This window comes from Metarhizium acridum, assembly GCF_019434415.1.
Source record: "Metarhizium acridum strain ARSEF 324 chromosome Unknown scaffold_577, whole genome shotgun sequence".
NCBI classification, from domain to species: domain Eukaryota; kingdom Fungi; phylum Ascomycota; class Sordariomycetes; order Hypocreales; family Clavicipitaceae; genus Metarhizium; species Metarhizium acridum.
The window spans coordinates 454,218-468,627 of NW_027094045.1; the positions used below are offsets into that span (position 1 = coordinate 454,218).

A 14,410-nucleotide genomic window follows, 5' to 3' on the forward strand; every position below is an offset into this window, starting at 1 on the left:
TAGATTTTAACGTGTTATTTATACGCTTAAAGAGTAAAGGGGTTAATAATAGTAGCGCTAATACTTTCTTTTATTAGGTATTTTATCTCTTTAATAGTTAAGCTTTTACCCTATTCTTTCTTTACTATTTAAGCGCGTAGCTTATTTTATTACTTACTCTTATAGCGTTCTTTTATCTTTTTATAATTCTTTTCCTTTAATAATTAATTAAGCTTTAAATCTTTATATTTAATAATTACGTATTACAAGATCTTATAGTTCTTTACTTACTATTTATACCTCTTTAATTAATTACCTATTAAGTAAAGGTATTTTAGCTTTAATTAGCTTTTATTATTATCTTTATTATTCTTCGTTTACTCTTTATTTTCTTATTCTTATACCTACTAAAGCTATTTCTCTTAATTTAAGCGTTTTTTAAGTGTTATATATATACTTTTAGTATTACTATACTTATACTTATACGTAATAGTAAGTACGTAAAATATTAATCTAAAATTATAAAGAGTACGCCTATTCTTAATTTCTTAAGCTTTATTAATAATAATTATATTAAGTATAGCTTTAGCTTATTTAAGCTTAAAGTAAGCTTTAATTACGCTAAGAAAATTATAAATAACGTTAGTTTCTTTAATCTTATTAATTCTATTATTTTAAGCGCGCATATAAATCTTATTTTATTTTATATATTATTAGTTTTATTTAATATTCGCGTGGTAAGCTTTATTAAGGTATATTACGTATAGCTTATAAGTCTCCTCTTATATATTAAAGTTACGTGGGGTAAGTTAACTTTTAATCTCTTTAATTAATTGCCTTAAAGTATAACCTTTTAAATATTAATTAATAAGGTAAAGTGTAATAGATTTATAAATACTTAATTTAATAGTATACGTAATTTACTTATAAATGTTACGTGCTTTAATCTCTTTACTCACGTAAGCTTTAAGCTTACTATTATATTATAATTATATAGCTTAAAGAGTATATAATATAATAAAGTTATTCTTTACCTTAAATAAAGGTTATTAATCTAATAATAGGCTTATATAAGCCTTTATTAAAGTAAGCTAAAGGGGAGTAGGTAACGTATTAGCTAGGTAATTCAATTAATTAGGGTCTATAATATTTTAAAGCTTATTAGCTTAGGCTTAACCCTTTAATACTTTATACTAATTATACTATTAGCTTAAAAGCTTTAACTTAAGCTTAGTAAATAACTAGGTGTTTATAAGAGTAATATTAGTATCTATTAAATATATGAATATAACGAAATAAGTATTAAAATAATACCTTAAATACTTAGTTTTCTTAAGTGAAAGTTATAGGGGATTTAAAGTTCTCCTAAGCTTATAACTATTACACTTTAAAGGGCATTAATTATAATAATAATATATATATATATAAGTTTATATTTAGCTATAAAAGAGAGAATTATATGCGCTCTTTTTATAAGTGCGCTTATTATTAGGGTTATCCACTCGTGGTTAAGGGTCTGCCCTTATCTGATTAAGCGTACGTAATTTGTACCCGTAATAAGTGACCTATTCTAACACTAATTACACTAGCATTGCGGCGGCAAAAAGTGGGCGGCCACCGACAGGCATGGACGGCAGCACGAGCACGTTCGCCTGGTGGTAGGTAATACAGAGTATCAGCTATTGTGAGAGATGACGCTGAGGCCCTCTTGGTCCTGTCGTTGAAAGCACGCGCCGTGGTTCGCATCCATGACTGGAGCTTGGCGACCCCGTGAAGAGTCAGTCGACCTGGTTGAAGTTTGTAGCCACATGCCCCTAACGATGCCCGTACGCTAGACTGTCTCGGCCATGGCTGGCGGCTTTCTGTCCATCCCGGATTGTGGGCTTTGACCGTGCCCTTTTCCATTTTGGCTATCTGACGGTTCATCGTTGACCAGAGAACTGACGCCAGGACGGACTGACAAATGGTTGGAGGAACAATGGCGTTGCGCGTCTGCTTCTGTAGTCCATGGAAGCGTCCGTCTAGACAGTCCCATAGGACAATACTCTCTTTCCAGCGATGCAAGCAGACCACAGGACGGCGAAGCAGCATGAGGCGAGGCACGAAGAAGAGAAGAGCAGAGCAAAGAAGCAGTATTCACGCTTTGCCCGATTGAGCTCTGGGTTGAGCATTTGGGGGCTGCCTAGGGTGGGCCCGAGAAAAGTGCTGATTCAGACTTTGGCCAACCAGCGTGCGGCACACTGGCAATCAAGCCTCGCTGCACCTGCTCTTCCCACGTGCAGATGCTACTGGCCATCGCCCCGCCTGGGTTGGAGAGACGGCACCTGGGGGAAGATGCGAATCAGGTCCCTGCCTCAGCCAAGGAGAAGGCAGCAAAAGATGCCAGTCAGGGATGCCAATTCTCTCGGCGCGGGCGCAATTTCAAGGCTTGGATGTTTCGTCCATAAAGAATTGGTGTAACCAGACTGGCACTAGTGCTGTGGCGCGATTGACGTGGTATGTGGGCTAGATTAACAATCTTCTTGACGAACCGTCGCTTGATGCACCAACCAATCACGCCTCGCTCTTGGTACGGAATATCCCTAGACCGCATTGCTTCACATGACATTTGGAGTCCTCATTCTGACAATTCTAATCACCGTGGCCATTGATAGGGACGTTTGTTATCTACACAACTCCCACGGCCAGCCGCAAGCTTCACCGCCGAAAGACCCTGATACATACATATTCTTGTGCTTGAAATACCACGTCATTGCCGGCCGGGTACCTTAGTCTGGCTGCATACTATTTGCCTCCCGCTGTAGATGGACATCGGGAGCCTCCAGTAGCAATCGCAGGCGCCGCCAACGTGCCGCCAACGTCAACCTCCGTAGTCGAATCCGACCAACCTGACACGAAGCCATGCTCACTGTCTTAGACGCCAAGGGTCTAGGATCGGCTACTCAGCGCCGTTACGGCCGAGTGGGAGAGCCGTCGGTGACAACACTTGATCCAGTGCTTCATGTTGGCCCATGTCGGCAGCCGACTGCCCGTCGTGTCGTCTCGGGCATTATTAACCGCAGCCGTATCCAGGCTATTTTGCCCCTGCGTGTCCCTCTCTGAATCAGTCTCCAGCCAGGTCCACGTTGTCATGCTCATACGTGAGCGCTGGAGAGGACGAGATGCCAGCTTTCAGGACTGCGCTTCGTCGACCAAGTGCCGTGTTTGCCGGTCATGATGTTCGAGCTCTCGTGGGCTTTTGCCTCCTAGGTGCGTGAATCCCTGGAACCCATGTCTTGGAGGAGCATCTTCACACCTTGCTCTACAAAGTATGTTCGCATGGACTGGATGCCACCGCTACGTGGACCACGTCTGAGCTCTCCGTCTTGCTCATTCCCAGGATGAATGACAAACCGAATGACTGTTCCCTCATAGGCCTCGCCAATGTCGTCTTGCCGTCCATCATCTTCTCCTCCAGCTACCTCATCATTCCATATTCGCGGCCGACAGTGGTCCTCATCGAAGCATCATCGGCCCTTGCAACAAAAGTACTCCTCCCCCACGTCTTATGCCATGTCGCCTGGTGGCTTCGGCCTTGTTTCCTCACAGCATGCTGGATCCTCGCAGCCGCCGTTACCGCAGCTGCGCCGCCAAACGTCGCGCCCCCAATTCGCATCCTCATGACGATGCTGGCCTCGGCTAGCGCCGCGGCAGGAGAAATCTCGTTTCTATCGCAGATGCGATACTATGGACGCTGGGGACTAGCCGGCTGGGGAGTGGGCACGGGCATCGGCGGAGTGGTGGTCGCCGTGATGCCGCATGTTCTCACCTACGGCATGGGCATGGTATTGCGGGATTCGCTCCATTGCGTGTACTACCTGGTTGGCATTCTGCTGGCCGCCCATTTCGTGGTCCTGCCTCCAGCTCCGCTGCCTCGCATCAGTACCAAGTCGCCTTGGACGACACCGACTTTGAACGACGAGGAAGAGAATATTCCTTTGGCGCCAGAGCGTCGCATCCCCAAGCCGACGGCCACGTTGCGATCTAGAGCTAAGCGAAGTTTGACTCTGGTTCGACCCTTGTTGGTAAAGTTTATACTGCCCATGTTCGTGGCGTCCTCTGTACAGGCCTTTGTCTTTCCGGCGTCGATTCGCTTACAGCCCATGTCAGCATCCCTGGGTGCATTTGCGCATTTCAAAGCCGCGTTCGGAGCTGCTTTCCGAATGGGAGATTTCGTCGCACGATCCTTACTGCTCTTGTTCCAGTGGAAACAATTGTACCCTCTGTTTGTGCTCTTGGGTGTCTCCTCGGGGCTGCAGCTCATAAATCTGTTCTTCTTGATAGCATCCAGCGCGTTTTTGCTCTTGCTACTGGCGTCGTCTGTGGGAGTCGCCGGCGGGGCGATATACATGGCGGTACTCTCGGCGGTCTTGAATTATATAGAGAATGACGCGCGTTTGGCAGACGCTGATTTCTGCATTGGGATGGTATCGAGTGGCGAAACTGGAGGGATGATGCTGGGGTCTCTACTAGGCGGGTTAATGGAGATGAGCTACTGCGCGTCAGATACGGGCGCAAGGGGCCGGTGGTGTACGAGCACCAGATGAGTTGAATTATTTTCATGGCAACCTTGATGACACGATGTGAGTTGCAAATTATACAAATGGGCGATGAATATGCGCCACATAGTATCAGTTGCGGCCGCATTTTGTGAAATTTTATTGCTGTTTGACGTCACATCCCTGACTATCACGATATCCAAGAGTAGACTGACGAAGTACAACTATAAGACATAGATATAAAGTTTATAAACATAGAAATGCAAGTATCACCACCCGTTATGATCCCATCTTCAATAGTCTAAAAAACGAAATCGGGCCAAAATTCAATTTGGGGTTTAGGGTGTGGCTTCGCATGGCTCCCGGGTCACGCGCGAATCAAGGGACCACCTAATAATGCCATAGATGGAGGAAGCAACCGATTTGGATGAACGGTGGGAATTGTGGGAGTTTAACCTTGGCTGATCCGTTTCATGCGGCTTCCCACTCGAGCAAGTTATCTCACACTATCATCATGTCAAGGATCCCAGATTGAAGAAACAGACTTTAGGCTAGTCCGCCGCCGAGGCCTCTCTTCCCCTAGTCTTAATACATGGATGTCGAGATAATCTGCAGAATGGGGTACAAACTTGGCAGTTGTAACTAAACAGTATAAGGTGCCAATATATCATTCATGGGTTGTGTGATAATCGTGGACTATATTCTGTAGCCATATATAAAAATATATATATTTAATTGAAAGTACAGCCGACTAGACGGAAATCCACGAATCCACAGTCAACGTTCTAATTGCCAACTCGGATTCAAGTTCCTTTTCGTAGCGATGACCACCCAGCTGCAAGAACAGAGAGCCCTTTTCAGAGTCCCGTGAAGTCCACCTTAACGGGGTAGTGAACTCCCAGTATTCAGGGTACCAGCCGGCAGATTCCCAGTCGATGAAGCCCGAGACACGACCGTTGTATACCAAGATGTTATGAAGGGCAAAGTCACCATGTGTGAAATCGACGTCATGCTGAAGAGGCATCGCCCGAGCAGTAGCCAAGGTCGTCTCATCCTCGTCCCGTGTCTTGAAAGAGTGAGATGAAGCGGTACTGAGAATTTGCTCCTGGAACTCGTCCTCGGACTCGCAAGGTCTCACAACGTGGTTTGGAACGCGAATACTGCGGATAGGGCCACTGGAAATGCTGCAAATACGTCGACCCCAGGGGTTTTTCCAGGAACGAATCGCCTCCAGGATTGTGCGCAGCTCCATGGTGACGGTGTTGCGTTGTAGGGCGCTTAGATGCTCGTAGGCCACATCAAGCTCCTCACCAGGCAGGCGAGTCATCAGAATTGAAACAGGGGCCCACGGGGTATGCGGGTGCTCGCCGTAGCTGATAACCTTTGGACAGGGAACGCCGGCTGCGCGGATGGCGCGCATAGATTGCATTTCATCGAGGCTTGTCCCGTCGGACCACTTCAGAAGGAGGCCGAACGGTAGGGGTTGCAATGGAGTAGGAGAAAGGGAATCCGAACCACTCGCAGTAGTATCTGGAGAATCCGCAAAGAAATGAATGAATGTGGCCCGTTAGCCTGCGAAGAGCCGGTGCGAGAAGTGGTGGTGAAGGAGGTATTTCCTTGGCTAGCTGCTCTGGTGCCAACATGCGATGGCCCCATGTGAAATCGGGGCGGAAAACGGAGGGCGCCATGAGCTGCAGTAAAGGCAATTCCCGGAAGAATATCCATTCGAAAGTGCAGCGCAGGTTTTGGAGAAGACGCTGCCGTAAGGAACGACGACGCCAGCCGTCGTGAGGTGCTGGAACTGGCGGAAGCGCAGGAATTGCAGGAGGTAGAGGAACTTTTGGTCGTGCCATCGCTGACGAGGAACACCTGGGATGTTGGGCCAAACTCGTACGCAGGTGTTGGAGAGGAAAATGCGGTGGATCAAATTGCACACGTTCAAAAAGATGTAGAGATAGTGGGCCTTGGCTGAATATTCCCGATGTCCTGCTTATATGTTGAATCAGTATTGTTGGGCCTAACGGCTCTATCATTGAGCGAATTGGCACAGCGGAATGAGAAGCTTTCAACAGCGCGAGAGTTGGAGGGCATCGCATACGTGCAGTTGAGGGAGAAAAACTCCGAATTTAACGATACTAGTGATGATTACACTTCTTGATGAAGGCCTTGAATATCCTCCAATGCAAATTTGACCCTTTGATACCTGGTCCGGCACCCCGAACCCCGTATTGAGACCCTCAATCTATGCCATAACTACCTTTTGAGGCTTCAAGCATAGAATATGCATAGCTGTGCATGTCAAGATATGGAGTGCCTAATCCAGCCCGTAGTTGTTACCATTCATCCCATATTCAGTTACTTGCCGGGGCGGGACTCGCAAACTCGCAAACTGAAGGCTTTCTCTACCCTTCGTCTGAGTATCCGGGTGAATGCGGACGAAATCAAGGCAATGGAGTGGCAACAAAGTATAAAAGGCCCATATATAGCTTGTGACTACCGACGTTGGTACGGCATCTGTCCAGTATAGCCTTAGCTAGACAGAGACGATGAACGTTGTAACTTGTTGCATCCATGGCCAGTATAAAGCTGACCACAGGCAGCCAAAGGTGGCATGGCCATCATTTAGTACTGTGAAGGGCGGAAAGCAAAGACGACCAACTGCCAACACAAAGTTGACCATCGTAAATGGACGTAAAGATTACTAGGGTCGATAGCCTAATAATAGTTGCCATTCTCCACCTTGAAAAGAGTAACCAACATCTGGACAAATCCAGAGAGTCATGTGGAAGGGCAGCATTGACCATCATAACTAGTTACACCGCCGACGATCAGGTTCTTCATCCATCATCGCCCACCTCGTGCTGCATACTGCATAATGCCCAAAGTAGTATGTCCTGGGCCTGTACCGGCACCGGGGAGCATCTCCGCGGATATATCAACAAATCAACGGTGACTCTCGCGGAAGCACACTGCCAACTTTGGAATCGTTTCAAATTGTACCCTCATCCGGTCAACTTTCGGCAGCTTTTCCCATATCTAGCTGCGTGGCAAAGGTTTGCCAGGTCACTGGTCATGTATTGCAATGTTACATTCGGGACGTCGCATTCATTTGACTTGACAGGTGTTCAAGCCCGGGGTTGCGATCGAACTGTTTGACTGCCCCGTCTGTAAAAAAGAAAACCTCGTTCTGATCTAGACCCCACGGGGTAAGAACCGTTTCATGGAGCTTGACTGAGTCTGAAGCGCGGGGGAACAGGGAGGACATGGTGTGTAGATGGGTATGACCCTGGTTGCCGGGAACTTGCTTGTGACAATGGCAGAGGACTGGTGGCGGTCCGTGTGCGGGCACTTGGTTGGCAGGATTGATGGATCCTCGTTCATTCCCGACTTGAAGTGGCAATTGCCCAAATTTGACTGCCCTCGGCGTTGTGTCGAAGAAAAGAACAATGATGAGTGCGATGTCTCTTACGTACTTAAGTAGGAGGATTGATCGATCATCCCGACTACCTAGGTAGTTGATGTTGCAACCGCTGTCTGGCAAATGAGAATCTAGCTGTCAGATAAACGCGTCTGTACGAGATGCAGGCCGTACGTGACGAAAGGTGCTGTCATGTTTCGCAGCTGCCATTTTGAGCCTGCAGTCGCGCCAGTGACCCCAATCATTTCAATGGGCGTTGAACATGAGGCACAATCCACCATGCAAGTGGCCCTGATAAAGACACTCAAAAGGATCCAGATGTCCTTTGCCCAAATGGGCAGCCGAGCCGGCTATTCGGAATGGCGTAAAACGCCGCCACTGGCAGAACGCCAATTCCGCCTTGGAACGAATCGGCGCGTCACCCGCACCACCTCTACATTGTCAAGCCCTGATCACGGGGAGCGATTGCAGTGGGAACTTTTGCTGACTCTGCGTTTCTGAAAAGTCCGCGCATCCCTTTCGTTGGCCAATTCGCTGACAGCCCATCTGGAGAGAAGATCCGTCAAAGGAGTAAACTAGCCAGCGTCTGGCCGGAGTAGGACAGCCACAGGCGTTGAGCTGGAAGCCCCAAGCTCGATTGTCAGGGAGCGCAATCTGCGCGCCAAGTACCTTGGCGATTCAATGTCATCTTGCCAAGCGATCCAACCCTCATATCCGGTCAGTGCCAAGCTGGAAGCTACCGCCGTCGAGGAGGCGAGACGGGGGTTATTGCTCATGCAGCTTCGCAGATAAGAGGTTAAGTAGGTAGTATTCCCATGATGGCTGCAGGGATCATAGCGTGCTTGACCCACCTGACTTGTACCGAGCGCGATAACCTGGATAAATTCGGCGCGTCATTGATGCCCATGGCCATGAAGGCGTGCGAGATGCTGTAAGTAGCAATGCGGACCATTGCAGCCACAGGCCTTATCTCGAATAAAGCCCAAGTCTCAATCACGGTGGCGCCGGACGGCCAGACTCATCTCGTCCCATTCCAGTGGATCTTCGACTCTCGTATGACCTGTGCCACGGACAATGGTGCCGCGTTGGACCGCTCGCCGGCAATCACGATTCTGGCATCAGAATGGCATAGCAGAGAGCCTCGTGACTTGGAATCTGATGAACAAACCGGGAGGAAACGTCGAAGCGCCTTGGTATGGAGGTGAGGATGGGAGCGGGGGCGAAGGACTGACAGTCATTGGGAACATACGCCATTGTTGCGGCAGGTGCACCCAGGACTGACTTTGCAAGACTTGGCGCGTGCGGACAAGCCAACATCCAAATGATGATGCCTCGGTCACGTCTTCTCCATCCATCGTCAACCAAAAGCTTGCCATCGATTGCAAACATGGACCTTTTGTCGAAACGCCGCATCCGGCCAGCCCCTTGGTCAACTGGTGCCCTCCCCACACCCTCTGGCGGCCCTTGTTCCATTTCCATTTAAGACTCCGTACACAAGTTCCCAAAGTTCCATTGCCCGGCCCACCCCGGCGCGGGCGCTCACATCAGAACATGGTTTGCTGTCGATCCAGGGCCACTTGAACGCCTCGTGTGCTCTGTCGTGCTCTCCTGGTCCCCTGCCGAAGTGGGTGCGCCCGTGCGGAGCTGGGGTAGTTTGGGGATCTGAGCAAAAGGTCCTTCATGTGGCAAGTGGTGAGAGGACCAACGGCCAAGCGCGCGATGCTTAATGCTCCATCTCTGGCTCATTCCGCATGATCCCGGATCTTAGCGTGTGATACCCTGAGCTAATTGATACTGATGGACGCTCGTTCTCGACTCGACTGGTCCGCCAGACCGATGGAAGCTGGAAGCCAAAGAATGAACTGGATCGCTACTTGACAGGGGCCTTCGTTTGGCCCGTCCGATATCAACAACTAAGCGTCGCCAGCTATTTGAATTCACATATATAGATAAGCCGCCGACCGCCGGACTCACTCCTGCCATCCGGTCTTGCCTCCCCTTCCGCTACTTCTCGTCATTGGGGGTCTTCTTCCTGTCCATAATCCTCGTTGCAACCTTGCATCCCCAACCATAGAGTAAAGGTTTTGGCACACCCGACTCCCGCAATGGGCTTGAAGGACCGTTTCGGCCTCTCGCAGAGGCAAATGTCTGGCGAGGAAGAACTTCCCGCTGGCGTCATGGGTGATCCCACCCAAGAGCTCAAGGCCTTCCGCCGACAGCATAAATGGGATCCCTTCTTGGACAACGAGAAGCTCGACACAATTGATGATGCTCTCGCATCAGAAAACGTCGAAAAGCAAGCCGTCGTCGACGAAACCCTCATCCAGGAAGACTCTCCCTATCCCGAAGTCCGCGCATCAGTACGTTTCCCCGCTTCGCCTGGCCTCCATTGCCGGCGTCTAGACGTGAATCTGTGACCCAAGGTTGGTTTGGCAGGCACTGACAATGCCATTCATCTAGGTTCCCCCATCTGACGAGCACGATATTCCTGTTGACACTATCCGGGCTTGGTTCCTTGGCGCGTTGCTGTGCACAGTCGTTGCCGCCTGCAACGTTCTCCTCTCCATGCATGTCTCATCCGCCAGCATCTCGTCCACTGTGGTGCAGTTGATCGCCTACCCGTATGTCACAAATCATTGCAAGTTGCAATCCAATCAAACCATGACAGGTTGCTTAAATTCGCTCCACGCAGACTTGGTGTCGGTTTGGCCAACATTCTCCCGAACAAGGAGCGCAGCTTCTTTGGCTGGAAGTACAACCTCAACCCCGGGCCGTTCAACGTCAAGGAGCATACCATCATCACCATGATGACTGCCGCTGGCTCAACCTACAGCTACGCCATCGACATCTTGCTGGCCCAAGAGGTCTTCTACAAGCAAAGATTCGGGTAAGATAACGCTTCATATCCGCTTGCACTGCTATAGTTATTCCTTGGTGCTAATGAGCTTTCCTCTACAGATGGGGCTTCCAGATCCTGCTTATCATCTCCACTCAAGCCATGGGCTTTGGCATTGCTGGTGTTGCTCGTCGTTTTCTGGTCTGGCCTGCATCTATGGTCTGGCCTGCTAATTTAGTCACTTGCACGGTTATGCATTCGCTGCATAAACATGTTCCTTCTGACCCTGCCAGTACGAATGGCTGGCAAATTTCCCGATACAAGTTCTTTATTATCGTTTCGCTAGCTACCTTTGTGTACCAGTGGATCCCTGAAGTCTTTGCCACGTTCCTTCAGTACTTTACGTTTGCTTGCTGGATCGCCCCGAATAACGTCGTCGTCAACCAGCTATTCGGCCACGTCTCTGGTCTCGGTATCTTGCCCATCACCTTCGATTGGCTTGGTGTGTCATCCTGGCTAGGGAGTCCGTTGCAGACGCCTCTCTTCGCCATTCTTAACGTGGGTTTCGGCCTTCTTATCTGCTTGCTTGGAGCTATCGGCCTGGCCTACGGCGGCCCGGTCGAGTACAAGTATTTGCCGCTTAGCGCCAACAAGAACTGGGACCGGTTTGCCAAACCCTACAATACCTCCCGAATCTTAAGCCCTGACTATACCGTCAACGAGACCGCCTATCAGGCATACTCGCCCATCTTGCTTGGTGCAACCTTTTCAATTTCCTACGGCATGTCCTTTGCCACCCTCATGTCTACCATCTTCCATTGTGGGCTTTTTTATGGCCCTGATATTTGGCGTCGCGCTTTTAGCTCTCGCTCGGAAGAACCCGATATCCACTTGAAACTTATGCGCAAGTACAAGGAGGCCCCAGAGTGGTGGTTTGCCCTCATCTTTATTGTTTCCTTTGCATTTGGCATGATCGCCTCCCAAGTCTGGACCACCCACTTGCCATGGTGGGCATACATTGTCTGTATTTTGATTGGGGTTGTTTTGTTCGTTCCCATTGGCATGATCCAGGCCATCACCAATCAGCAACCTGGTCTCAATGTCATCACTGAGATGATTTTCGGTTACATGTGAGTTTTCTACCCGTCGAAAGTGTGTGATGGAAGATTACGGGAGTGTTGTTGAGTTCTGGTAGCTAACTCTTCCTCACCAAGGCTCCCCGGGCGCCCTATTGCTATGATGTTGTTCAAGTCCTGGGGATACATGACTTGCGCCAACGGTCTGACCTATATTTCTGACATGAAGATTGGTCACTACATGAAGGTTCCTCCTCGCAGCATGTTTTACGCCCAGGCGTTCGCTGTGATTTGGTTGTCTGTTGTGCAAATTGCCACTTATAACTTTGTCATTGGCAACATCAAGGGAATTTGCACGGATGAGCAGTCTCAGGGACTGATTTGCCCCAATGCTGCCACTTTCTACAATGCCAGTGTTATTTGGGGTGTTATTGTAAGTTGGCCCATGATTTTTGCCCACATCAAGACTCTTCTAACCCGCCATTGACAGGGTCCGAAGCGCGTGTTCGGTGCCGGTGGCATCTACTCCTGGACCAACTGGTTCTGGTTCATTGGTGCCGCTTGTCCAACCATCCAGTACTTCGTCGCCAGGCGCTACCCCCGCTCTTTTGCTCGATATATCATCTGGCCCGCCATCTTCAGTGCTTGCGGCCTTGTTCCTCCCGCTACCCTTTACTACCTTCTTCCTTGGGTCATTGTTGGCGTCATCTTCAACGGCTTCATCCGACGCTATTTCTTTGGCTGGTGGTGTAAGTTGGCTCTTCCATGTCTGGAAATACGAGTAATCCTTGCTAAACATTTGCCACAGCTCAGTACAACTTTGTTCTCTCCGGCGCACTGGATATCGGCTCGCGTCTCTGCGTCGTTATCGTCGCCCTCGCCCTTGGTCTAAGTGGTAAGAACTTCCCTGACTGGTGGGGAAATCTTGTTTACACCGAGACATTGGATTACACGAGGAAGGCCGTTACGAGGAAATTTATTCCCAATGTTACGGAGCCCATCGGCCCGTCATCATGGTAGTTTATTGTATATAGCATTTGCGGCGGGGTATTAGCGACATTCGTCATGATGTTCATTACTGATTCGAATGACCTATGTAGCTGGCCTACAGTGCAATGAATAATATGAAGCGTTTTGTTCCGTCTTGCTTACTCTAGGCCTGTGTTGTATAATATGCCCTTTGAAATGGAGATTTTTTATACGCCTGGCAGGTGTATTTGCGGAAGCCGACATTTCCAAATTGATGTGTAGTAGTTGACGGCTGTTTTTAGTTGGTGGTAGAGGCAGTAGGCCCGGATGGACATGTACGCACTCAGTCAGGTCTTGCAACCTATTTAGACAGAAGACTTTGATACCGCTTCCCAGTGTCTTGTGGCTCAGACCGTGCCTAAAAGACGGTGCTGGAATCACTTCACACACTCCCACTGTGCCCCGGGTCACGTCTCATTGAATCAGCCCCAGCTACGTCAACTTATACACCCCTTCCTGGCACTCATCAACAGACAACACCCGTCTCATCCACCCGATCTCTTCCACAACATCATTTTCCAACTCCTCCCCTGTCGGCAAAAGCTCTACAAAGCTCCGTATTCGGAGACCAACTTTGAGCACGGCACCCAAATAAGTCGTCAACGTGCGATGCTGCTTCATAACCCCCTGGCTAGCCACTCCACAATCCACTCGCCCTCCTTGTAGTAATGATTCGAATTCCAGGACTTGTCCCTCGTGGCAGGGTCAGTCATCACTACCGGCGCATTTGGCGCAGTGTAGGTTGGACCGTATTGTATGCGACAGACCATCTGGAACGAGATTCGGCTAGACCAGAAAGGAATAACGAACACAGATGACCACTATACAATGCCCTGCCTCCTCAGCGGTCTTCTGCAAGTAATTTTATGCTTTATATCCGAAAAGTATGGAATCACGTCGCGCCTAACCAAGAGAAGCGAAGCGTGGATATCGTCAAGAGCAACAACAGACTTCATGATGCTGAATGCAACCCGTTATGCTCGCCCCGCTTGAGCTGAAAACACTTGGTACACTCCTGGCAAGCCTCGCTTCGGGTGGTGGCAATGAGTTCTTGCCGTATAGCCACCGAACATGCAGTGCTCCACGGCCTCAAGTCTAGTGGAAATGGAGAGGTCGTGAAATCATCTTTTCACATACCTAGCCGCCAGCGTCCCCCAGCACAATGATGGCTGTACCATGATTGCTGCAAATGGACGCGACGGGGCAGGAAAAACCGTCTTCGCCAACGACTTGGCCGTGGACCGTATTGTGGACGAGGAGGCCGAACTCGTGGCTGAGCCGTATCATCGACGGCGTATTTCACCAGCCGGAGCTTGCCAGCTCGTGGAACATGTCTATCTTTCTGCATGTTTCTGCCCAAGTTTGCGCGAATAGGATGCTTGTTCACGATGCGCCGGAGCTGGTTCCGACGGAGAGGTATTCTGGAGGGCAGAAGATGTATTTGGAGGGGGGCGGAAAGCAAGGTCGATTTCGTAGTAGACAACTCTGACTTTTCTGTTGCGATGTTGATGAGATCGGTGTCGTAATATTGGAA

General features: G+C 49.2%; 4 protein-coding genes across 6 annotated transcripts; 2 read left to right on the forward strand and 2 right to left on the reverse strand.

Moving 5' to 3' along the window:
- Positions 1–2,525: 2,525 nt before the first annotated feature.
- Positions 2,526–4,859, forward strand: J3458_021020 (uncharacterized protein). Of its 3 annotated transcripts, none has more exons than XM_066122353.1 (3): positions 2,526–2,548; positions 2,634–3,287; positions 3,394–4,859. In XM_066122353.1, exon 3 carries the CDS (start codon positions 3,639–3,641, stop codon positions 4,563–4,565), a length of 927 nt encoding a protein of 308 aa, XP_065972607.1. In that variant the 5' UTR covers positions 2,526–2,548; positions 2,634–3,287; positions 3,394–3,638; the 3' UTR covers positions 4,566–4,859. The 3 variants fall into 3 exon arrangements, with proteins under 3 accessions (XP_065972607.1, XP_065972608.1, XP_065972606.1); XM_066122354.1 differs by having other exon boundaries at positions 2,634–3,228; XM_066122352.1 differs by having other exon boundaries at positions 2,634–4,859.
- Positions 4,860–5,268: 409 nt separating this feature from the next.
- Positions 5,269–5,946, reverse strand: J3458_021021 (uncharacterized protein; the record flags this gene model as incomplete). Its single annotated transcript, XM_007812579.2, has 1 exon — positions 5,269–5,946. One exon carries the CDS (start codon positions 5,944–5,946, stop codon positions 5,269–5,271), a length of 678 nt encoding a protein of 225 aa, XP_007810770.2.
- A 1-nt stretch (position 5,947) lies between these two features.
- Positions 5,948–6,613, reverse strand: J3458_021022 (uncharacterized protein; the record flags this gene model as incomplete). Its single annotated transcript, XM_066122355.1, has 1 exon — positions 5,948–6,613. The coding sequence occupies one exon, from the start codon at positions 6,611–6,613 to the stop codon at positions 5,948–5,950; it is 666 nt and encodes a 221-aa protein (XP_065972609.1).
- Positions 6,614–9,656: 3,043 nt separating this feature from the next.
- J3458_021023 (uncharacterized protein) lies at positions 9,657–13,002 on the forward strand. Its single transcript, XM_066122356.1, has 6 exons — positions 9,657–10,295; positions 10,396–10,822; positions 10,894–11,901; positions 11,986–12,280; positions 12,338–12,596; positions 12,656–13,002. Exons 2-6 carry the CDS (start codon positions 10,740–10,742, stop codon positions 12,865–12,867), a joined length of 1,857 nt encoding a protein of 618 aa, XP_065972610.1. The 5' UTR covers positions 9,657–10,295; positions 10,396–10,739; the 3' UTR covers positions 12,868–13,002.
- The last annotated feature ends 1,408 nt before the right edge of the window (positions 13,003–14,410 follow it).

Bases quoted from the DNA above. Each gene is read 5' to 3' on its own strand.
- J3458_021020 (XM_066122354.1), top strand. From the start codon at position 3,141: ATGCCAGCTTTCAGGACTGCGCTTCGTCGACCAAGTGCCGTGTTTGCC. The intron at 3,229-3,393 runs GTGCGTGAATCC...GTTCCCTCATAG, and splicing joins CGTGGGCTTTTGCCTCCTAG to GCCTCGCCAATGTCGTCTTG.
- J3458_021023 (XM_066122356.1), top strand. From the start codon at position 10,740: ATGATGACTGCCGCTGGCTCAACCTACAGCTACGCCATCGACATCTTG. The intron at 12,281-12,337 runs GTAAGTTGGCCC...CGCCATTGACAG, and splicing joins GTGTTATTTGGGGTGTTATT to GGTCCGAAGCGCGTGTTCGG. The intron at 12,597-12,655 runs GTAAGTTGGCTC...CATTTGCCACAG, and splicing joins CTATTTCTTTGGCTGGTGGT to CTCAGTACAACTTTGTTCTC.